Here is a 25,615-nt window from a genome sequence, read left to right on the forward strand (position 1 = left end):
TAATGATCAGAATTCTTATTTTAAAATGTGGTTTAAATTTGGCTGTCTTTTGTAGAAAAGGATCTTACTGCTCAGATACACTTGTAGACAGCACTATAATAAACACTGCCGACAACTTTCAGTTTAGTGGGGGGGGGGGGGGGGGGGGGAAATTGGCAATGTGCTGCATATTACAATTCATTAATTATTAGTCAACATTCATCATGTAAACGGTGAAACATGTTAGAAAAATTCTCATTTCTTTCTTTAAAAAAAAGGGCTGTGCCCATTTCCCAAAAGGTGCCATGCCCAGAGCTGCCACTTCCAGTGCAGCGCAATATTACAGTGCACTCATGAATAACATTAATATTACAGCATCGCATCTCGCAGGACATTTACATGATCCCATCTGAGCTCACACCTGAGGGCCACACTCAGGCTTGGTAATTGAGCTCTGATTGTAAAGGCAAATGAAGAACACTAAAACCCTGCTGGGATCTGGGTTGACCTCATCCACCCTGCACCTTGCTCTTTCCAGTGCCAAGGTGTCGCTCAGACACTGAATAAGGAACATGTCAAGACACTGGTGCCAAATCAAAAATAGGAGAGAAAAAAAAAATCATAAAATGAGAGAAACCCAGTGGGCCTGGTCAGCACTGCTGAACCAGTGTTCAATATGAAACCAGTACAGAGCACGATGCTGAATGCTTAAGATACCCAGTGCTTTGAGCATTTGGGAAAGAGGTGGCGTGGTGCCAGGAAATGGCCGACTAGGCACTAAATGCCTTTATTCCACAAAGCCTTGCCAGTACGAATGTAAAAATTCAGACGGTAAATCATTCTCTGCTAAATAATGCAGTTCTTTTGATCACTTTTTAAAACTGAATAAAAATATATGAAATAAACTCATCACTTCTTTTTATATTTCCATCAAGGACTAATTATCACAAAGGGAACGGAGTGCAGACGCCCCTGGCTAGGATGGTGTCACAGGACAGTTGCTGATTACCATGGCTAACAAAACATGCACCACATTAGGCTACTAGCCTTGCTTCTAATTTTTACAAAACTGGAAATACAATAAAACTTTCATCTAACCTGATTTATCAAAGCAAACCACAATCCAGTCAAGTATATTCAAGTAACAAAAAACACAATGTTTATTTCCTGTGTCGTTTCAGGATAAACATGCAGTGTACTCTTAAAAGCTCTGCACCGTCAAAATGGGCAATAAATAAAACTTTTAATGGTCAATCTGTTTAGTGTAATGAAAAGCTCAATATACACCTCCTTTGCAATATTCCACAACTGGGCAATGACGAGTTTCAAACCGACACCTTGGCTAAAATGCTAACAATTTCCCAGGAATCTTTTCCTACTTTTTCCAAAATGAAAACACGATATCAATACATACAGAAACAACAATTTTGTGAATGTGGGCAGTGAAATTACAACAAAATCATCAAGAGAAACAGTTCAAACTTTGCCAACCACTAAAAGTGAGGAAGTGCCAGGACAAGGAGCTCTAGCATATGTACAGCTACGTTTGTAAAATATAGCTTATTAAAGGGCACATTTGTAATGTTTTCTCTTACGGAGTTTTCAATTCTTTACAGCTTAAACTATTACCAATAATTTAATAATCTAACAAAACATCAACCAATTTACTCCTGAAAATACACATCTCAGGGCAACATTGCGTGTCTTTCTTTTTTCACGTGGATGAAACGACTTGTGTATCAATACATCCCATTTGTGAGTTTGAACGCCTGTTGTACTAGTACATGTCTGTGTGCCTGCGGTCCAATGCATGTAAATCTACTATGCTCTCTCCTGACTTTCAGGGTCCGCTCTAAGCAATCTGGATCACATTTGTTTGACGGTGGCTGTGTGGTATGTCTTTTGAGCTGCTTTCCTCGATATGTAAATAGGAGGTTGCATCACTCAAGCAATACTCCATATTTGGCGATTTAGCATGGCTTTTTCAGTCTCTAAAGGCTAGAAGCCCCTTCCGCCAGGCTCCTGGTTCATTAATCATGCCCTGTATTTGTGTTCATTTTCCTTCACATCTCAGACAGCACATATAAATGGTCACTGCATTATTTGTCCCCCTCAAAAGAATCTCTAACCCACTTCTCACAGCAATACAGCAGCTTCACGTTTATTGGAATGATAATGCAACCCACTAACCTTCACACAAAAAGGTAGAAACATAATTTATCTAAACAGTGAAAGAAAGAAAGAAGCCAATTGTAGGTGGTGAAAATCTGAACTTCAATTTTCAATCTAAATAAAAGCATTTTTTCTGCTTTAAGTATGTGCTGGGTATCTTCCTGTATAATTAGCTGTCATTAAGTAAATATAATCTGAAATGCACCTTTTATCTTGAAGCTTTTTTAGGTGGTTTTTGCATCTTTGATGAGAGCAGCTATGTAAACTGTGAGCTATTATAACAAAACTGGATTAGATACAGCTTTGATAGTTAAGGAGCTAATGTGCATATAGACTTAAGATTTTACTTAACGAGAAAGGAGAAGTTTTCGAAGCAGGATTCACAGTTACAGGGAAACAAGACACACATTCAGTATAAACTGTCTAACTTTCCCTCAAATAGAAACATTTTCATTAAAAAATCTTAAGGTCACAACTCAGATGTTAAATAAGGTGCCGATCTAGAATGGAATCATTGATTCCAGTTTTATTTTCAAGTTTCCCGTCACAAAGCGCCTGCAAAGAGGATTTATGGAGATTTGATTATTTCAAATAAGTTAGGAGAACTGAGCATTACAACAGAATATAGCCATAATTTACACTCAGTATAAACTTAAACAAAGCTTTTTAATTTTTTACATCATTGGTATTTTTGCTACCAATATTCTGAATATGATTAACCACAAAAATGTGAAACAAACAAAATTAAACTATCAGAGAAGATTACTGTGGAATTTCTGTAATAACTTTTTAAATAAATGAAGAAAATAAAGTGAATTTTGATTTGACACCACTTCTCAAGAGAATGTGAGAGAAAGATGGAAAGAGTAGAGAGAGACAGAGAGCATGAGAGACAAACAAAAAAGAGGGAAAGAAAAAGATGTAGAGGGTAACACACATGCAGCGAGGAGAGAGAGGAAGCACAAGAGGGTGAAATGTAGCAGAGGAACCCACAAAGAAAGAAAAATCAAGATACATCTGTCAGAAACACATCACAAAACAGAGAGTACGAGAGGCATTTATCATTCCACTGAGGAGGCACGGTGCATCGAGTGGCCTTTCCTGTCAAACCAACCTTTGAAATTTCCAACATGCCCTTAAACTTTCGAATAAGCATGTCTGTGCGCTTCAGCAACTGCCCTCTTAACTCTGGCCTGGCTAGTATAAATGGCATCTTAAAGTCAAGGTCACCCATGTCACTTTGCCATGGGGCTGTGTTTAATTACAGTGCAAACGCTGACAGCTGATATAGACTCAGGACTAGCAGCAGCACTTTGATTAAAGCAGCAAAAAAAAAAAACAGGGAAAAAAAGGATACAACAAAGCTTGTGTTTTGCTTTCCTCTGCTTGTTTCTGTTTGTGTAGGGGTGTGCTTTGTTTGGGTTTTTTTTACCTGCTGCTGTGCTTTCCTGTTTGGGGCAAACTCCCTTAGATGATGTAGATAGGCAATCATCATCATCTGGTGTGACCTGGATGCCAACCTCGACAGGTGTGGATGCCTTTTTCAGCTCACTAGGAGAAGGCGACGGTGGCTTATCCACAGCTTTGTCCAAGCAGAGGCTGCCATTGCATTGCTTCCTTTTGTGCTCAATAAAAATTAGAATGTCCCCCAGTGGGAAATTCATCTGACACTGGCCGCAGGTAAGGAGGTCGTGGTCACCCTCAGGAGCTCCCAAGGTGCCATGCTCCTCTTCTTCATCTGTGAGAATGGCTTCCAGGGAATCAGCTACAGCAGAGAAACAGAAAAAAAAAGCAAAAATAACGTAAATCAGGTGATTCTTCTCAGCAAATAGCTTTAACTCCAACCTTTCTTTCCCCAACTTTCCCCACAGAGCTGTTTCAGTAACAGAACAGGTTAATACGAGCGGCTGTATTTGGAGGGAGAGGGTCTCTGTTCTTCCTTTGAACTGTACAGATCCTCATAGAAATTTATCATCGCACGGCAATAAATATACAAAAACACAGACATTTTCAGAATAGTATGATTTGATTTAGAATGCATCTCCTTCTCCCACAAGAAGAAAAACATACAAGTAAAAAGGAGTAAATTTTACTAGAAGGCCAGGCAAATGTAACCTTACTTTCCCTATCAATGACCTGATTGCTTTGGGAAGTGCTGTGCATTTAAAGTACAGTGGAATTACAGTAAGAGGCTTTGCAGGACTTTTTTCCTCAAAATGATTTTATCTTTTTTTTTAAATGTTGTGAAATAAAGAGTTTTGCTTGGCACCGAGGAACTGGGGTTTGATTATTTCCGTTTTAGTACCCGTTTCAAACAGCTGGTGGCTTTACGTTACACAGTTCTACATGCCGAGGATGGGCTTTGTGTTAGAAGCTCTTACCTTCCTTGCTGCTTTTGTTAAAGGCTCTTCATGGGAACCCAAATACCCATTTTGTCTGCACTTAACTGGACTGAGCACAAAAGCATTAATTTATTAATATTTTACCATAAATGTTAATAGCATTGGAAAGGCTGCCCTCCCTTTACAACATATCGTAACCCCTTTCCACAGAAAGCCAACAAATTGGTTTTAATTACTTGAAACCACAGAGAATCACACACAGATTTTAATTCTACATTAACAGGCTTTTGAAGTTTACTAAACATTTTAGCAACTATAGGATTTTGATCAGTTCCAGTTAAGTTTGGTCCCTGGTAGTGAGAGAGCCAACCACCTTACAGTATCCATTTCATGACTCCTAATTAGACTAAATGTGAATACACCTCACTACCTTCTCACACCTGGCAACCAACTTCGACACTGAGCCATCCACTATTAAAAACAAATGCCTATTTATCATTTAAAAAAATATTTTACAAATTATTCTGGTATAAAATTTATATTTCAAGACATTTAAATATGTCATTAATATAAAATGAGTAAAAATGTGCAAATCCACGTCTGCCTGTAATGGGAATTTATTGAGAAGAATCATGACAATTGAATGGGATTTCACGAATACTTGAGAAAATACTGGGTGTAACTCTGGAAGAATTATCTTACAAACTTTATTTTTAAGCTCACTGAAAACAGAAACTTGAGGAAGGGGAGGCAAAGGGTGCAAATTTATTCCTGTTATCTTACTTCTGATTTTTTTTGCGATTCCAATGAAGGGGTTTTTTCCATTGTCTTTTGTTTTGTTTTCAAATGGCACCTGTAGTAAGGCTACACCCCAAGAAAAAAAGCACACATAACAAGGCTCAAATATAGTATATCCAAAATTTCTTGATTTTAAATCACAAATCAGTAAAGGAGCTGTGCACTTTAATTCATGTGATTAGCCCTACATATCTTTGCAATGGATTTGAAATAGTGAAGTGCATATTCATAAATATGCAGAAGAACATGTGTATACATATACATACACATTGAGTGATTGCTTCATCTATGATCTATCCTTTCTCCAAGTTAACAGCTTTATTGGAGAAAAATATTAAAATTCCACACTTCAATACTTATGAATCCTGCTTTATGCATTTGAGATGCAATTTTATTGCTACTTGTCCTGAGCTGATATTGTACCACTCCTAGAAGGTTGATCTTGGACTTTAATATAGCTTTCAGAAACAGAAACGGTATGTTGTCGTTGTCGTTCTTGACAATATAAAAAGTAGAAACTACACCGTTCCAAATCGTGAGGACAAATATTTTATTTACGATACTAGAAGGTTTGGAACCTGCTTTCTGTTATTTGTAATCGTTATTATTATTGAAACAGAGTAAGGGAGAATAGCACAGTGTAATTCAGATACATGCACACTAGAGTCAAGCGGCTTTAACACCTTTACGTTTAGCTCTCAATAAATCCGCGAGGTTTTTTTCCCCCAAAGTATTTACAGTGCTGTCTTCCCAATAAAATCTCGAGTACCAGCTGTCAAAATCTACCCAAACAATATGACGATATATTTTCCTATCTGGGTAGAAGTGTCCGCAACTACCTTTGGACGAGCTTGCAGCAAATTGTTGGAAGTCTCACTTGATTTTTATACAAATGTCACTTCGCAAAACTATCGGGAAGTGTCGATTCGAAAAGAATTGGCAAATGGCGATAAAGTTACGAACGATGCAAAGTATAGGGTGAAATCTGTAGAAGCGTTGGGTCAGAGTGAGAGCAGTGAGTCTTGACAAACCAACACTAGCTCGCCGAGGCTCCAGTCACCCTCATTGTTTCGGGCTTGTGTTTTGTTTCAAAGCATTTCCCGCAATAATAAAACGATCAGCGATCACCACACTCCGCACACGTGGATCAAAGCAAACGCACCACACAACAAACAACCGGCTGCTGTTACTGAACCAACTTGGTTTTTTATATTAGTAACTGTATTTATTTAAGAAAAAGGGGATTCTCTTTTGCTGCGCGTTTCTTCTCTTTGGGGAGGAGGGTATTTATTGCAATCGGAAAACTATTATTATTTCTAAAAACTGATTGCTTTTATTCAATGATTGTTCCGTCTTAACTCAACACCCAGTGAACTTCAGGCCAGTGCATCTCGGTGCGCCGAGCCCTCATGCAGGTAACAGTCTAAGTTTAGCTTCAAAAAGATTCCTTTACCTGGAAGATCATCAGATGGGAAACAGCCATTGAAGCGGAGAGTATTTTGGGGGTTTTCAATTTCGTTTAGGTTTTTTTTCGGTTGCGGGGGGAGGGGGAAGAAATCCGAGCAGTTGGTAGGAAATGGTGAAGTTTGTGCAGGTTGCAGCCTGCCGGCTGGACTGGTTCTTGATGTTACTCTGCCTCCTAGCGACTGAATCAACGACAGCGACCCCCTCCCCTCCTCACACTCACCATGAAACAACTTGACACATCTCCGTCCAACCACCGTGCCCATACTCTACATTTACACAATTCAACGTGGACTTTATTGAATAGAAATATATAGAAAGCCGAAAGACCGTGATCTTTATTGACGCACACTGTGGAATCGCCTTTTTACTCCGTTTATTTTGCCTCCGCTTCCTTGTTTACTGGAAATAAATGCACTTTTCTACAACCATCGCTTTAAGGGTCTTAAAACGCAAAAGGAAACTCCTACTTTTTAAAATTGACTACATTTTATTCTCCGGGTCTTTCTAGCCCGCCAACACCGTCCCGTTTCCTTCCACTTAACCTGAAGCCCCCTGAGCGGGACGGTCGCGCCCGGAGAGACGGCGGGCAACAGCACTCGAGGATCCGGCGAGGAACCAACCAGTCCCCCCACCCCCCCAAACAGTAAAAAGTGTCATTTCCACACACGGACACACAAAAAGAGAGAGACGGAAAACTCCCCCCTCCTCCCAAACCAGCCGGGGTAACACTTTACAGGGGGAGGAAATGCAACGAACTTCCTGGTGAGCCCAGCCATTGCCCCGGTCTCCAGGCAGGCCAGGCGGCTGTGTGGGCACCGAGCTCTCGGGGCCGGGCTCGGAGGCCGGCGTGTCTGGGCTGCTCGCCCCGCACTGACTCACTCCAATTACACGTGTGTTGTGCGCGCCGGCTGGAGACACCGCGCCGGCCCCGGAGTCACAGCAAACACCAAGGGTTAACCGGCTTGGCGGAGTTTGCCGGTTATATTTATATACCCGATATATATTTTTTTAATTTGAATTCACCGGGTGGGGAATTACAATAATCTGAGAATGAAAGCGGGCGGCGAGGTTTGGGCTTGGGCTGGAGGTTCCGCACACGCGGAGCCCGAGCTTGTTGTAAACATTCAGCACGAGATTTTTCCCAATCACAATCAAGTTCCAGCTTTTTGAAAATCTTCCAAAAATACAGTCAGTCAGAGGAGGGAATCCGAAGTTAAGCGGTAAATAAAGTTGCGGGCGAGGATAGAGTGAGGCGCTTTCAGCCGGCTTGAGAGAGAGAGAGAGAGAGAGAGCGAGCGAGGGCTGAAAGGCAGAGCCGGACTCGGACAGCCGGCAGAGAGAGCGCCTGCCCTTTGGGGCTGGAGGATCAATGGTGCAAATTCACTGCATGCCAGAGAGAAAGGGAAAACCGCGGGCTGATGGCAAACTCTGCCGGGCTGCACACCGGCACTTTTGGGCAGGGTTTCTCCTCATGCTTTCCTTTAAGGAGTTGTGTGTGTGTGGTGGGAGGGGGGAGTTGGGCAAATGTGGAAGCGGCGCCGGGCAGTTGGGGGTCGGCACCGAGCTGCCCCGCTCCCCGCTCCCTCCACTTGACCGCTTGCTGTCAAACCCCAGCGCCGCGCCGCCCCGCTCTCTACCTCCCCGCCCGCCCGACAGCCACCATTTCAACTATCTTCATTTCTTCTTCTCTACTTTCATATGGGCAAACTACAAGCTTTTTTTTTTTTTTTTTAATTTTAAAAAGAGAGAAAAGTGCAACAACAAAAAAAAATCCAAAGCTACTCACGTGAAAATTCCCGTTTACTCAAGTGCTGAGGGTTGCCTTGCTTGCGGCGAGACATGCTCGGTCACATCGGGAGCGGGAAGAAGGAGACTCCAGAGAAAATATCTTCATCAATGGCTTGACATAAAATAAATTAGAAATAATACAAAGATGGCGGATGGAGATGGATTGTGGGATAGCCGTCATGGCTTTAAAACCACCAAGTTCAAGTGCGTACGTGACGTGCCCGCGAACTTGAACGTCAGGAGGTGGCTGGGCAGGGCGAGAGGAGAGAGCAAGCCAATGATACATACCCAGGGACACGGGGCTGGACAAACCCCAGTGATCAGAGAGAGGGAGAGGGAGTGAGACACACACACATACACACAGCCTCAGCCATCCAATAGGCGCAGCTTCAGGCTGCTTCCAATCAATCCATCATCCCCCCCTCCCCTCTCTCTCTCAAAACCACTCCACCCCCCCCCCCCCCCCCCCCCTGCCAGCTCAGGGCTGCCTGCAACTCATGGGCACAGGGTTACTGGCCAAATTCACGCAAAGAAGCAGAGAGCTTACATTTCTTCTGCACAAGTACAGGGCATCAGAAATGAGAAGACACATATACACACACACGTGTGTGTGTATGTGTGTGTAGACATATAATGTGTGTGTCTGTTATTATTGTCACCCACAGCAAAAGGTTGACATTATTCATAAAGCTAATTATTGGGAAAATGAACGAGGTTTGAAAAGTATTTTACGGTATAAATAGCAAAACGAGGATTAGAATTACAGACCACTGAAATTTCGATGGCGTACACGTGAGCCCAGATTGTGCAGATGGATAGAGTAAATATATATTTACATTTGTATATAATTTTAAATTAAAATCATAAATCAAGTCAATGGGTTTCTTTCACTTTCTCGCACAAAAGCAACTGTTCGTGGAGGTTGCTGACCCTTTCTGTGCGTATGTAGTTTTTAATATATATATTATATCATGTTTATTTTGTAAATAAAAAGTGTCCTCGACTACCTATTTCCGTGACGTTACCTGTTAACCACGGCTCTGTTGTTTTCGGTTACTTATCGGTGGATATTTCACAAGACTGTGGAAATGCATCAAGTAAAAGTGAATCTATAATACAAAGTGAAAATACTAATCCTATTATTTTTCTACCCTTTGTGTCGCTCTTCTATACAGAATGTTAAACCGAGAGCGGCTTAATAATTGATCTTCACACAGTTCATTCTCGTTTTTCAATGGATTTGCAGGTATTTTAGTTGCAGGTATTTGAGTTGAATGCAAATCATGTTTAAAATAGCAAAGCTGCTTCTCATTTCGAGACACATAGACCCCCTATTCATTTATGCGAGGTGAGAAAAAAGAGTTTTCAAGTAACCTTTGAAGATTTTGCACCTGCATCGACCGTTTTATTTAAAAAGTAATAACATTTCAAAGCACATGATTTTTTAAAGGAAAAATGATTCTATGTTAATTCTGTTGCCCCTGGTGATACTTGGATGGTTTCATTAAATGCGATGGCTGGAAGTCTGATAAATCAATATAAAATAAAACAATTTTTTTCTAAATTTGCCCTTCCATGTCGATTTAAAACAAAATCTGCACAACAAACTAGAAAAAAATCATGTGTAACATAATGCTTTGCAATTAGAGAATCGTAAATAAGGGAAGAATTTATTATCGCGAATGCAGGACTGGGGAATTCAGCGAGATAACTATCGGAGCAGATAGTTTAAGGAATCTTGCTTTTAAAACTTGTACTGTACTATAAATCTGTACTGATGCAACGGGGACTGTAAAATATGGAAGATTTCACAGTCGTTTTAAGTCATTGTTTCCATGAAGTATGAGCGTTGTGCCCCCCAGACGTAACCTTGTGTATGTGATGGTGCTTTTTTATGGAGTATAAATGCTTTTAGCTGGAGGGCTCTGAACGTGAATGTGGCCAACGAAACAGTTCAGGCAGCAGAAGTGAAATTGAACTCATTTGTGATCAATGGTGAGATATGTTAACAGAAACTGCGCCATTTTTTTCTTTTCACCAGCTGTAGCAAGTGGTTGAAGGGTTAACTATTTTTACTCTGACACTCAACGATCAGATTAGATCTGCGGTTGCAGCTGTACGGTCCCTCTTATAGGAGGAAGTTAGGTTACTTGAAGTCATGGATGTAAAACAAAATGGTTTTATAACTCTTAACCCAGGGTGGATGGCACTTCTGTTAAAACGGTGAAAGTACATTTCCCATCTGTAAGGATTCCAAATGACTAGGTTGTTTTGTTTTTGACGTGCGGTTTTCTGCAGGAAAGGGCTCTGTAAATTTATAGGGAGCGAGGGCAAAGAGCTGCAGAACTGCCAGAGAGCCAAGTTCCTTCCAGTAGACCTCCCCCACTTCTAATGCGAAATGATTTCTGATCTAATCTGCATCTGGGAGCTGGCTGCTAACCTGGTCAACTTTTATCTGCCATCTTGTCCAGTAGTTACTGAACTGAGCTAGCTGATCCATTTATTGCCGAGTCCCAGCCAAACAAAAACATAGCTCTCGATTCTTCACTCTTTCGTGAATAAAACTATCGGCGCGGGCAAATAAAAGTAACTTTTGTGTGTAACGTCCGCCTACTGAAACTCCGACCCAGCACAATGATCCCCGACCACCGATCGAATGGTTGGAGGAGAAGGGAGGGAAGCGGCTCGACGCATTCAGCTGCGAATCTGATGATCACTTTGTGGACAAGTCTGTAATGAAGGAGTTAATTCCATCTTTTGATTAGCTCACTAACAATAACTTTATGCCATGTACCCAATGACTGGCGCTGTGTCTGCAAAGTCGGCTGGTTTGTTTAATAAATGTGCCGACCGTATATCTGTGTGTGTATTTTTTCAAAGAAGAATTTGGCTAGTCGTATTTTTTAATGCATCCTAATAATTATTTTAGCATTCAGAGCAGCGTCGAAGCGTTTCACTTGTGACTCCTTTTATTCGCAGAAACCCCTATGGGTGCCTCCGAGCAAAGCAAGTCAACGATCTATCACGCAGCCGATTCAATAGCAGGCTGAGCTAACCTTGACCTTTACCTAGACCTCGCTCCATCTGGTGCCAGGGTGTTTTTCATAATGTTGATGCCTTGCAGTCAAAATTGATCAACGCGGAATCGACCGCCTGACCTCCTCAAGGGGCGTTGCGAGGTAACCTGGCTGCTTGAAAATCGAGAGAGCCATGTGCAAAACATGGGCAGGAAAATTGAGTGTCCGCTTGGTCGCATTTCAATATGTAAATGATCAGACATTCTCAGTCGCGACCCATTCGCCAAATAAATCAAACCACTCTGCTGTTTTGTCATTTTTTTCTACATCATTTGTAAATTGACTTTTTTTAAAAAAATCATTGTTTTCTGCCCGGGTATTGCAGAAGTTTTTTTTTTCGGTGCCCAGGGCCTTGTTGTTGCTGATTGTAATCAAATGTTTTGCATAATCTACATGGCTACGGCGGTCAGTGGTCAAAGGCTTGCATAATTCTAAAGTTTAATTCAATTGTGAGGGAGATAAAGGCAGAATTTTAGTTTGCAATATGACAACTAATGGTTGAATAGCTAATCGATTACTGTTAGATATTTAGCTTCGAAGCGCGTTTTTGTTACAAAAAGAGACAATAAATTTTAATAAACGGTTGTATTTTGGGGTAGTGGACAGTTGTAGCACGTGACTTTCTGCTTTCCCCGCATTGAAGTGAGTGCACTATTTGATGTCTGTCCGTTGACAAGACGGACCTATTAGCAATAAGACAATACTTTTCTTCACATTTTTCCCTCATTACCACAGATCCGATGAGCTTTATTGCAAAGGTTCGTCGCAGTACCTATATTGAAGATAAAGGCGAACTTAGCGATGTTTTTGTATTGTCTGCAGTGTCTTGAAGACGTGCCAGCGCTTGCCAGTAAAAATGAGTGTCAATTACAAGCTTCCATATTCCATCCCACATATTAGGAGGCACTTGAGCAGAAAGCGTTCAGATGACGTTTGCACTATATTCAGAAGTGCAAATCGTGTAGGCTTTGTACCAAAACTAATCGCGAACAAAAGATGTGTGTCTCGGCATACAAAATTGAGTGAGAAAGTGTAGCGTTTGAAATGCCCCTGCTGTACAACCCAAACGTAATTGGTGGCATGCATGCTGTGTGTTATGTTATACATATGGATCTGGTGCTATAATATTCATTGCCTTTGTTCAAGATGAGACAGGCAACCGAGAGGTAGTAGTACAACAAAGATTGTTTTGTCTGTAGCTGAATCTGTGTTGCGTCCCCCTCCCCTCCCCCACCCTCCCGTCCAGGTGTGAGAAAAAAAGAAACTCGTAAAACTGGATTTTGGCTTCCACCGTATAACATGAAAACAAGTACCTTTCATTAGGATATACAGTGAGCAATCCCCCCGCCCCCCCCCCCCCCAAAACCTAGGGACAATCTATTGCAAACTATAGCTACCATACAGAATTGTAAAACTGGTTATACCATTCTGATTTTTTTCCATTTACTTTTTCTTAACTTTTTAAAGCTGCAGAACCAAATGCCAACGTTGTCCTATATATGTCACTTGAATATTTCCTCGCGGCTATATTCTGTTTTGTAAGATATACAGATTTCTGGATATCCCCTTTCTACTGCTCATCAACTGGCCTTTGTACAATTTATAGCAAATGTTGTCTTTACAGGATCCTAATGTGTTTACATTTTCTCGGATTTTTTAAGCATATAATTTCGCATCGGGGTCATTGATTATATTTTGCTTCAAGTTAAAGTTTTGTAACTTTATTCACTTTTTGAAAAAAAATGTCAAATCTAACAGTAACCTTTTTAAGTTATTCCCTTTAGTGGGCAATTTGAAAATAAGTTTATTTGGCTTCGCATAAATAAATGCATTCCATTTTTCATTTGCTGTTTCCTTCGTGTCAATGTATTTTACAGGTGTTTTGTGATCCCAGACTTTCTCTAGGTGTGCTGTATTTAAGAAAACAATATTAGCCATTTGCTTTTAATATCCTGGAATTCCCATACATCACGAGAAGGCACCGCAGTTTGACATCCTTTTGAGTTTCTTTTAATCCAACGGTCACTACTTTGGTAAACACTTGAACATTTAGTTGGTCCAGATATAGACCATTTCACCTTTTTGCGGCCAGACATAAGCACACAAGGACCTATTGAATCTGTCTGGGCTCAAGTGCAGACAGATGGACGGCGCGTAGAGCCAAGAGGTTACGTTTGCCAAGCCCTGCATCGACCCTTTCAGGGGGGACTCCACTCAGCCAGTCTGTTGTTAGAGCTGAATTATAGCCCTGCACAGACACACAAAACATTCTTAATAACACCACTGCACATTATTAAACGGCCTGCGACCACTTTACATAGGAGGTTCATTTCGAATTGCATTACTTCTTTGGAAACATAGTGCAACTAGTTAGAATGCTGAGCGAAAACGTGCGTCAAAGCGTTTCTAGACTTTATGATATTTAAGCAGTAAATAAATCAGTGGCGAGAAACTGACCTTGCCATTGTACAAAGCAAACTTGTTTTCACTTTGACAACATTTGTTTGAACTTCTTACATCAAGTTGTAATGCGGGAAACACTGTCCAGCAAACAAGGTAATTATATTTTGAGGGCTGGAGTGGAGGAGTATTGGACACGAATTCATTTATACATAAGATGATCAGAATCTAAATTGATTGTATATAGCCCTCAACCGCTACCGGACTCGTTGAAATCGTTCCAAATAATCAAAACTCCCGAAAGTCATTTTCAAAAAACACCTGAATTCTTCAGCAAAGTGTATGTAGCCCACCTATGCACACCTCACAGTCAATAATCTTCATAAGCTGATATTATTTAATGCTTAGTAGTCTTTATAATATATATAAGCAGGTGGTACCCACGTCAAGCTAGAATTATAAAACAATTGCATAAAAAGGTATTGTCTGTGGTACTTAACATTTTAGATATTCAATGGTTTCAAATCAAAGAAACAAGAATGAACTTAAAATCCCATCTACGGCAGGATATGTCTTTTAAAGGCAATCGTCAGTTTTAGCAGTTCAGTCATCAGAACAGGTTTAAATCGGCGGCTGACAATGAATATTAATGTGAAGGTTTCACACTGGGCATTATCACACAGTGTAACGGGTGGGTATATGATCCGGGTTTTGGCAAGCATTAGCAGTAATCAAAACGGATTACTTGACCAGGAAAAATATTTGAATCAATCTTATATGTTTTGTCCATTTCCTTTCATTAGTTTTTAAAGTGTTTGTTGACGGGATTTGTTAATAAGACACACGAATACACAACATGAACTGTCCCATCCTCCCTAATGATAAATATTATATTTTAAACATTTTAAGTGGAGGATAGAATCTTGTAATAAGACAAAAACTAAAGTTTAGAGATTTCTTCCACACCATTGAAATGTATTATTACAATAGATTATTAATGTGCAGAATATAATAACTTAGAAAAACAACCTAAATGCGAAATAATGTATATAAGTTACATACATACAGCTACACAAATCAGTCTTGTACTGTGTAAAATTCAGCAACTAATTGTGTGAATGTTACCCAGGTTTAAAAGATACAGAATTTAAGATTATTAAATAAAAATTATATTTAGAAATATACACAGAGAAATGTCCATTTGTGCGCATGCATTTACAGGACATGCTCATCTGTCAAATCAGAACCCAAGCACGTGAAAAAGTCAATTAAACTCGATATATTTTACTTTTGGTTTTTAAAAAATCGTTTGTTTCACACCATACTTGGCTGATTATTGCTGCCCACTGTCCATCAATCTATCGTAATGCATGATCTTGTTTATAACTGGTGTAGTTAAGTTGTTGTTAATTTTACACTAAACGGTTGTTATGATGACAAATGAGGAGGCTGTGATCACACACATGGGACCACAAACAATCTATCTCACGCGTGAAAAGCGGGATTTTGGTTGGGAAGGTTGGCGTTTCTTCAGCATGTCTCGGGTGGCAAGTGGCTGAAGAGCACCGCAACTTTACCAAAACCCTTCACCTTTGGGATCTAGGGAAACGGACAAATAAAAGCCAGTCGAACCAACTTATCAAAAGGGAAGATTTTTTTTCAATGTGGCTGTGCAGCGCTGAGGTTCATGGAAGTATGTAAATAGATATATTGCACCGGGTTCTATTTATATTATGCTTTAACGGAACATCCAATGATTTACAATATTATGCATATTAGCAGAGAGATACCATGATAGAATTTCTAATCCAGCTCTGAGATTTATTACACATATATGTGAGCGTGTGTTTATTCCGTAAGATTTATACTTAGTTCTACTCCCTAGTAGTATCTGAACATATTTTATCCAGAACATGGTTGAAAACAAAAGTTTACTGATTATTGAAATAGTTTGTTTTTCTTTGCGACTACTTGTCCTTTAAGAAGCATTATATCCTACATAGGATTAGTTTTGAAAGAGTGCCGTGCTCAATTGCTAATCAGGAATATTGCAGATCAAAGAGAGAGAGACAGCGCACGATAAAGATCAATTTCAATTTTGTGCGGACAGATTGAAAAAGTTATGCTTTTAGATCAGCCCAGATAAGGCGTAAGCACGCTTTTACAGCGGCGAGGAGATTGGCAGAGAAAGAAGGGAGTTTGTGGTTCTTTGTCAGAGGTGCTGCACTGTCCGGCGGTTTGTAATGAACGCGCGCCATCAACAGGGCAAAGGCAGCACTTTACACCCCATAACCACCGAACTAGGTCACAGCAAACAGCAAACATAATGCAGTAAGATGCCTGGTCAAGCGCCAATCTATGGGAGGCCTGTTGCTAAGACAATTATTTCATAATAAGATATTGAAGATTTCTACATTAATGGTATCATAAAGGTTCCTTTTCTTCGAATTTTGTCCTTACACTAGTGATGTTACAACATTAGTACTAAAAGGAGTTTTGCAAATTTTAACTCACTATTACAATTTCTATTATCTAATGCCTAACCAAATTCTATCCGTGCAGGTAAGATACTACAAGTTGTTAATAATCTTCAGTTACAGACACAATAATAAACGGACTGGGATAACAAAATAGGAAGCGCTTTACCTAAAGAAAACAATTACTGAAAATGAATTGAATTTTACAATAAATTTATGAAATTACAAACACTTTTCCTCTCCAAAGTGCAAGGATACATCGCGTTTGATATATTTATATATAAATGTGTGTATGTAAGTAATTTATTTTCCCGTGAGATGCATGTACACACCAGGTCATGTAATGCTTTACTTCATAGTGAAAAGAGATAAATGTGATGACTTTTAAGATGTGTCCACCGTTGTTTCCATTCGACATACTGACAGAGGAACAAATCAAGGTATATGTGAAGGTGAAACAAGAACAACACCAGAAAATATCAGAAAGGAATCCTCTAAACTGGCTGCCAAAAGAATCCAACAACAAAGTTCAGAATCTATATTCCCACAGCAAACTTCTGGTATAAGTTCAGGAGGTAACCTGGGGAAATGCTTTCTAAATGGACGTTAGCAACCAACTCTAGCATTTACAGGGCCTCCTGTGTATACAAGATGTAGAGTAGGAAATGTTAGTTACAATTATAAATGTGCTTAATCTTGGAGAAAGTTAATCTAGCACTTGGTTTATTACTTTTACATGAGTGGAAATAAAACAAAGTATAAATATTATGGCATGAGAACTAATACTGAATTCTAAATTGTGTCCAATTGAGTCCAAAATAGTCGGTAATTTCAGAAGTTACCCAAAGGAAACTGAGACCAGGATAAGAGGTGGAAGGAAAACATTCCAGGAATGGATAGATGAATGGATGGATGGATGAAGGAAGGAAGGGTATCCTCGGGAGCAGAAAATTCCAGAGGAAAGGTCTCCACAGCAGCAGAAGATTCCAGCAGATGTCTCCTAGTGAACACCTCCAGCCACCAAGGTTGCTCTGGTGGATAAGGGGTTATATTCTGCGATGAAACAAGACCATTCTAAAAATGCTGGAACAGAAGAGATGACAGTAAAATAAGAAACAACTGGAGAACAATGGATAGCCCAGCATTCCCAGAGGGGACAATGTGCACTCTTGTAACATTAGGAATTTTGAAAAATATGTTTATCAAGCCCCCAAGAGGTTAAATGACAACCTGTGTACTTTTAAAATGTGGATTCATACTGGACTGGAATAATACTGCACCCAATGTAAAACTACCTACTGAAGCTGGTCACATCTCTCGCTTTAGCGTACTCTGGAGTTAAATCACAAACCTGACTCCTGGGCTATACTCCCACTTACATATTGATGTGAAACCTCGTCACAACAATTCAAAAACTGCAGTATAACTGCAGCCAAAAAAATCTCATTAGGCTACAAAAAATACCCAAAAGAATTGACAAAAGAGGATGCTAGAGGAATTTGCAACTGAATAACTAAGGCAGTATAGCATTTTCATGGACATTAGCAACACAATGGATGTATAAAGGTTAATTTCCAAAAGTATCAACTACTGTAGAAAAACTAGGCTTAAAATATAGTAGACTAACCAAAACCTCAACTGGTAAGTAAATGAATGGAATGAATGAGTAAATTAGTTACTCCAGTTCTCGGGCAGAGAAAAGTGAAGATGCAGGGGTAAAGTCTTTGGGATGGTGGAACTGCAGCCCATATAAGAAAAATATTAAAAATGGAATGGTCAGTGGCACTATGGTGCAGTACACTAACTGTGTCTGAGACGCTCTACATGGTGAGTGTTACAATTTGGCACTGTCCACCTTTTACTACTCAGACTTCCTATGAACTGAAACATGGTTATATTCTACATCACAACAGTGACTACACTTCAAAAGTACTTCATTGGCTGTAAAGCGCTTTGGGACATCCTGAGGTCGTGAAAGGCACCATATAGATGCAAGTCATTCTTTTTATGGGCTTATGCATGAAGTGACTGGGGTTGGGGGTGGGTACATATCTGGGGTGAAGTATAATCCATTTTACCATTGATATTTACAGACGGGCAGATAACACTTTGACAGATAATGTATCTCAGGCTTAAATTATGAACCAGGTTTACGAAGAAATTAAATTACACAGAAGCAAGAGCAAACACAGCAGATTCCACTAGATTATAGAACTTTATTAAATTCACAATCCCTGTTTCAAAGTAATAGAATATCTTGAAGTCCTGTGCATTCTCCAGATCTTACAATTTTACTTTGGACCAATGTGTGCAATGTGAAGTTTATACATGAAATTGAATATTCACAGAGTGTTCTACTAGCCCCAGCCTATTAGTTGCCTGACAAAACAGCGTTTTACTAAAGAAATTTTGAGGCAGCACTTCCATCTTTGCTTTAAAGTGCAAACTAAGACAAAGGTAGATCAAAAGGGAACCTTATTGACAATTAAATACCGTTGTCAATCAAAAAGTAGGTTTCAAAGCTACACAGAGTCCCTGACAAGACATCAGCCAAGCACTTCACACCCTCTCAGGATATATTCAGACTGTGGGTGTCATATTTGCAGGACCTTCAATGAAAGCACAGCAAAGGCATTTGAAGATGTATACAATTGATGACCCGATCAACATTAAGTGTTTCTATCACCTGGCTGAACTTGGCAACTGTTTTTGCGTTGTCCTTCAGGCTTTCAACAATAACAACTTGCAATTATATAGCGCCTTTAACATAGTAAAATGTCCCGAGGCACTTCACAGAAGTGTTATCAAACAAAATTTGACATTGAGCCACATAAGGAGATATTAGGACAGGTGACCAAAAGCTTGGTTAAAGAGGTAGGTTTGAAGGAGTCGTTTAAAGGAAGAGAAAGAGGTAGAGAGGCGGAGAGGTTTAGGGAGGAAATTCCAGAGCTTAGGGGCTAGACAGCTGAAGGCACAGCCACCAATGGTGGAGTAATGAAAATCAGGGATGCGCAAAAGGCCAGAATTGGAGAACAACTGAGATCTCAGAGGGATGTAGGGCTGGAGGAGGTTACACAGATAGTGAGGGGCATAGCTATGGATGGATTTGAAAACAAGGATGAGAATTTTAAAATCGAGGCTTTGTCGGACCGGGAGCCAATGTAGGTCAGCGAGCTCAGGGGTGATGGTGAACAGGATTTGGTGCGAGTTAGGATACGGGCAGCAGAGTTTTGGAAGTGGACTGAGCCCTAACAGAATATTAACTTTTTAAAAACATTTTTATATATACATTCACGGGATGTGGGCATTGCTGGAAAGGCCAGCATTTATTGCCCATCCCTAATTGCCCTTTAGAAGATGGTGGTGAGCCTCCTTCTTGAACAGCTGCAATCCGTGTGGTGAAGGTACTTCCACAGTGCTGCTAGGTAGGGAGTTCCAGGATTTTGATTCAGCGACGATGAAGAAACAGCAATATGGACATGGACTGCTTCATTATCTGAGGGGTTGTGAATGGAACTGAACACTGTGCAATCATCAGCGAACATTCCCACTTCTGATCTTCTGATCTGACTGCCCATCCTTTCAGTCATAGAATGGTATGTAGTCAGAGAAGACCTAAGAATAAATATAAGATTAATTTTTAAAATAGTTGAAGCATGAGAATTTTTTTTTGCTAAGCAGAATCCCTGAAGAAAACCGTTGCAAGGTTCTAATAGAAGTATTTGAACACCTCATGATCATGTCGAGAAGTAGTATTCACAGTGGAAGTGAAAGTCAAACCTAACAATCCAATCTAGGCCATCTGATTAGGAGCCCAAAGGAGAAGAGACAACGGTAATTGAATTACCTGATCCTTACAATGGATTAATTGTGTCAGCTTTGGCTCAGTTGGCAGTACCCATGCCTCTGAGGTTGTGGGTTCAAACCCCACTCCAGAACTTGTCAGCCATGGTTCAATGGCAGCACTCTTGCCTCTGAGTCAGTAGGTTGTGGGTTCAAGTCTCACTGCAGAAACTTGAGCGCAACATCTAGGTTGACACTCTAGTGTAGTACTGAGGGAGTGCTGCACTGTCAGAGGTACCGCCTTCTGGATGAAACATTAAACAGGCCTCATCTGCCCTCTCAGGTGGAGATTAAAGATCCCATGGCACTCTTTTGATTAAGAGCAGGGGAGTTTCCCTCGATGTCCTGGCCAATATTTATCCCTTAACCAACATCCCTAAAACAGATTATCTGGTCATTGTCACAGTGCTGTTGGTCGGACCTTGCTGTATGCAATTTGGCTGCTGCGTTTCCTACATCACTAAAACAGTGACTACACTGCAAAAGTATTTCATTGGCCCTAAAGCACGTTAGGACATTGTGATGTCATGAAAGGTGCTAGACAAATGCAAATTCTTTCTTCTAGAGCACATAATCTAGTGTGACACTTAAGTGCTGTACGGAAGGAATCTGCGTGGGTTTCCTCCGGGTGCTCCGGTTTCCTCCCACAGTCCAAAGATGTGCGGGTTAGGTTGATTGGCTATGATAAATTGACCCTTAGTGTTAGGGGGATTAAATACGTGGGGTTACGGGGATAGGGTGGGATATGTGTTGGTGTAGGCTCGATGGGCCGAAATGGCCTCTATCTGCACTGTGGGGTTTCTGTGATTCTGTGATTTCTGTGAATGTTAAACTGTCTGCCTGTTCAAGTGTATGTAAAAAGAGCAGGAAGTTTCTTGTGTCCTAGCCAACCTTCCTCCCTCAACCAACACCATCAAAAACATTAAAGCAGATGCTGGCAATCTGAAATAAAAACAGAACATTCCAGAAACACTCAGTAGATTAGGCAGCAACTGTGGTGAGAGAAACAGAGTTAACGTTTCAGGTCGATGACCTTTCAGCAGAACTGGAAGATGTTAGAGATGAAGAGCTTTTAAGCAAAGGGAGGCGGCAGGGAAAGAACTAAAGGGAAATGTCTGTGAAGGGAAACAGAAAGTAATAAAGGTGAACAGGGTAAAAGAGATAATTAGAAAAACTCCAGCATTTTCTGTTTTTATTTTATAATTAGAAAAACTAATTGGTCATTTATCTCATTTGCTGTTTTTGGGGTCTTGGTGTGAGGAATTGGCTATTGTGTTTACACACGTAATAGTGACTGAACTTAAAAATTATTTCATTGGTTTTGAAGTACATTGAGATGTTCTGAGGATGTGATAAGTAGCTATATAAATGCAAGTTCTTGAATTATACCTGATGAGGTATATTCCTGAGGGAGGGGCAGGTAAGCACCAGAACTGAGCAATCAAATATACCACACTACTATTTGTTTTCTTTCCCCTACCCCTCCCTGAATGCACTGATTCATCCTGGAATATGTACCACAGGGGAGAATGAGAGAGTTGTCTCTCGGCCACTCTCACACCTCCTAATACTTGGTTCGGAGTAACATTGGTGAAGCCCTGAGAGCATGTTAGCTGCTAGCTATTTTGGCTACCAAGTATTGGCTGGGTTGACCACAGAGGACTTGGGAGAATTTAGAAGGATTTTGTAAACTTAAAATAATGCAAAAAATATAGTACTTCAAACCTTAATCCTGGCCGCAATAGTACAGGGAAAAAAATTCACTGAATTTCTATCTAGCTTTACCTTTGCTTCTGGTATATCTGAACAAAATAAATGAAATAAAGTAAGGTGTTAGGTCAACCAATGCTCTATTACCAACAATCAGGCGCAGGGAAAAATGAAAAAAAAATTGCCCAATTATTGCCAAAAAAGACACGTGTCTTTTAAAGCAAAGGAAAATAAAAAAGTTAAAGCAAAATACTGTAGATGCTGGAAATCTAAAACAAAAAAACAGACAAATGGAGAGAACAGACAGGTTGATGTTTCAGTGTTGTTCTGAAGAAGGGTTTGCAGGAGAAACTTGCTGACTGACCTTTGAGTTTCCAGCAATTACTGTTTTTGTTTCAAAAGAAAATTGTTTGCCTCTTACTGGGGAGCTAAGCAAGTTGGAACCAGAATGTCGGTGTGGAGTACTCCGAAATGGAGCCCTGCAGACATTCGAGAAAGCTCATATTACAATCAGAGTGTTAGTTAACCTTAAGCCAGAAAGAAATGTTTCAAAGCTTGTTGGTTAAGCTAATAGTTAAGGAGAAAACAATAGAAATTGTGAGTCCTTCTTATTGGTAGTTGACAGCAATACCCGATAGCATGGAGCGCCCGAGACAAGCAGGTGAAGAGGATTGCGATGAGCTGAATACAGTGCAGAGAGAGGGAGCACAGCATGGAAATAGGGTGAAAACTGTATTGATGGGACTGAGCCTGTGGGGCCCTGGATGTGAGGATAGGATATTAGGTATTGAGGACAGGGACAGTGCTGCAAAAGTCATTTTCATTAACTGAACAGGATCTGAAAATAGCACACAGAAGTGGTAGATGGTACCACAGGAGATGCATGCCTTCAAGCAAAGGGAAATAAGGGAAGTCTGCCTCAGTCTATGGAGGTAGACAAGGTGACTGGTGACTGATACATCAGATTCTGTAGCTGCAACATAGGTCAGTTTGATTGGAGAGGCAGAAGATTCACTAGCCTCTCAAGTGTAGCCAGATAAAAATATAAATATAGACATGTAAATAAATATAGTGATGTCATAAAGTCATGCCTAAAAAGCATACTTTATAATAATTTAATCAAGTTTAGCTCCATGAAAACACACAATCAAAATTACGACCTTTGAGTGAAGTACGCAGCCAACTCTACATCAGGACTCTGTTATGGCATTACAAAGGCCCAGATTCCAGGACAATAGCCTGTGGTGTATGCCCTGTTATTACAAAACTACAATGTGTTGGGACTCTCACTGCCCTGGAACCTGTCCTAGGTGCACTGCATGGTGGATTCCACAGATCCAGTAGTAGCATAGAGAACAGTACAGGTGCAGTTATTTAAAGTCAGGTCCACGGCTTTCACTTTTTGGCCACAGACCTTCCGCAATGGCCAAAGAGGGTCAGTGCAGACCAGCAGTTCTGGCCTGTATGTGTGAGTCGATTACTCATCCTGTCCACAGCCAGAAGCCACAGCGAGTTGCGCCTTTGGCAGGAAGCAATTACATTTCCTAGTTACCTATGGCGGAATAAGATGATTCTCCACGCCTCCAATGGCAGCAGTAGCGCTATCTCCTTTACATTACAGATACTGTCACGAGAATCAGGGCTCAGTCCGTGGTGCTGGAATGTACAGGGTGCAAGAAAATTTTATACGTAATCAAAGATAATAGGCGTTACATGATTCCGTGATGAAGAGGGAGTTTTGGTCACAATTCTAATAAGTAAGTCTAGATATTTTAATAACTATGTATAAGAAACTGGGAGTCACTTTAATTTTTTATTACTGCTGCCACCAGTATTCAGTTTGAAATACACAAGCTTCTGTGAACATGATCCACAGCTTTTATATTCAATTAAAGAGACAGGATAGTCTTCCCATGTAAATACATTTGATTTGCAAAACCCAGTAAAGATAGATGTAGTTCAATTGAGAACTATTTGGCACAATGACTTGCTTTGTTCTGCAATTAGTCCATTCGGTATAAAGAGTCTTTATCAGGCCATCAGGACTGTCTATACCAGTTAAGTCCCTCACTGTCTTGAATTTCTTTGCAACTGGGTTATTCCAGGTAGCATCAGGTGACCTTTGCCACATTCACCAGGCAGCTGTTCACCATTGCATCAAGAAGGTCACTGATGTTCTATTCAGGAGGGCTGTTTAGCTCATATCCCTCCCAGTTGAACCAGAGAAACAGAGAGGCGCAATGCTTCCACATGTGCAAAGAACAATTGACAGAATGCCTGTGCCACTGAAAGTATTCTGACATCCCCTTCAATTTTATGAACAGGAAAGATTTTAATTCTATTAGCGTCCAGCGAGTGTGCAACGCCAACCACCTTACACTGTGTGTCACAGCCAGATACCCAAGAAGCTGTCATAATGCTTTCATCATCCAACAATCTACCAAAAGACTCAGAGCCATGGACCCAGATTACAACAACAACATGCATTTACTGTATATAGCGCCTTTAATATACTAAAACGTCCCAAGGCGCTTCGCAGGAGCGTTATCAGACAAAATTTGTCACCGAGCCACACAAGGTGATATTAGGACAGGTGAAAAGAGGTAGGTTTTAAGAAACGTCTTAAAGGAGGAGAGAGAGGTGGAGAAGCGGAAAGGTTTAGGGAGGTAATTCAGAGCTTGGGCGTAGACAGCTGAAGGTACAGCCGCCAATGGAGGGGCAAAGGAAATCGGGGATGCTCAACAGGCCAGAATTGGAGGAGCATAGATATCTCGGGGGGGTTGTAGGGCTGAAGGAGGTTACAGAGAGAGGGAGAGGCGAGGCCATGGAGGGACTTGAAGACAAGGATGAAAATTTTAAAATCAAAGTGTTGCCGGACTGGGGGCCAATGTAGGTCAGCGAGCGCAGGGGTGATGGATGAACGGGACTTAGTGCGAGTTAGGATGGGAGCAGCAGAGTTTTGGATGAGCTCAAGTTTACAGAGGTTGCAAGATGGGAGGCCAACCAGGAGCGCATTGAAATAGTTGAGTCTAGAGGTAACAAAGGCATGGATGAGGGTTTCAGCAGCGGATGGGGCGAGGCAGAGGCAGAGACGGCGATATTACGGAGATGGAAGTAGGCGGTCTTAGTGATGGAGAGGATATGGGTTTGGAAGCTCAGCTCAGAGTCAAATAGGATGCCGAGGTTGGTAAGGTCTGGCTCAGCCTCAGACAGTGGCCACGGAGGGTAATGGAGTCAAAGGCTAGGGAACTGATTTTGTGGCTGGGGCCAAAGACAATGGCTTTGGTCTTCCAAATATTTAATGGGAGGAAAGTTCTGCTCATCCAGTACTGGATGCCAGACAAACAGTCTGATAAATCGGACGCAATTGAGGGCTCAAGAGAGGTGATGGTGAGGTAGAGCTGGATGTCGTCAGCATACATATGGAATCTGACATTGTGTTTTCGTATGATGTCGTCGAGGGGCAGCGTGTAGATGGGAAATAGGAGGGGGCGAAGGATAGGTCCTTCGGGGACTCCAGAGATAACGGTACTGGAGTGGGAAGAGAAGTCATGGCAGCAGA

The 25,615-nt window shown here is 40.8% G+C and overlaps 1 protein-coding gene across 4 annotated transcripts in view; it reads right to left on the minus strand.

Annotated features, from left to right (window-relative positions):
• bcl11aa (BCL11 transcription factor A a) overlaps positions 1 to 8,883 on the minus strand; it is a 172,931-nt gene extending 164,048 nt beyond the window's left edge. For 2 of the 4 annotated variants that reach the window (XM_085981417.1, XM_085981415.1), the window contains exons 1-2: positions 8,545 to 8,882; positions 3,584 to 3,916 (exon numbers count right to left, since the gene is read on the minus strand). In XM_085981417.1, the coding sequence (XP_085837543.1) occupies positions 3,584 to 3,916; positions 8,545 to 8,599 (388 nt within the window). In that variant the 5' untranslated portion in view covers positions 8,600 to 8,882. Of the gene's footprint in view, positions 1 to 3,583; positions 3,917 to 8,544 lie in introns of those variants that run through there. The other 2 variants (XM_085981416.1, XM_085981419.1) reach the window with 2 other exon arrangements.
• Positions 8,884 to 25,615: the final 16,732 nt, after the last annotated feature.

Source organism: Somniosus microcephalus, chromosome 3 (genome assembly GCF_052327205.1).
Source record: "Somniosus microcephalus isolate GS21.2 chromosome 3, FLI_Smic_1.0, whole genome shotgun sequence".
Taxonomy (NCBI): Eukaryota; Metazoa; Chordata; class Chondrichthyes; order Squaliformes; family Somniosidae; genus Somniosus; species Somniosus microcephalus.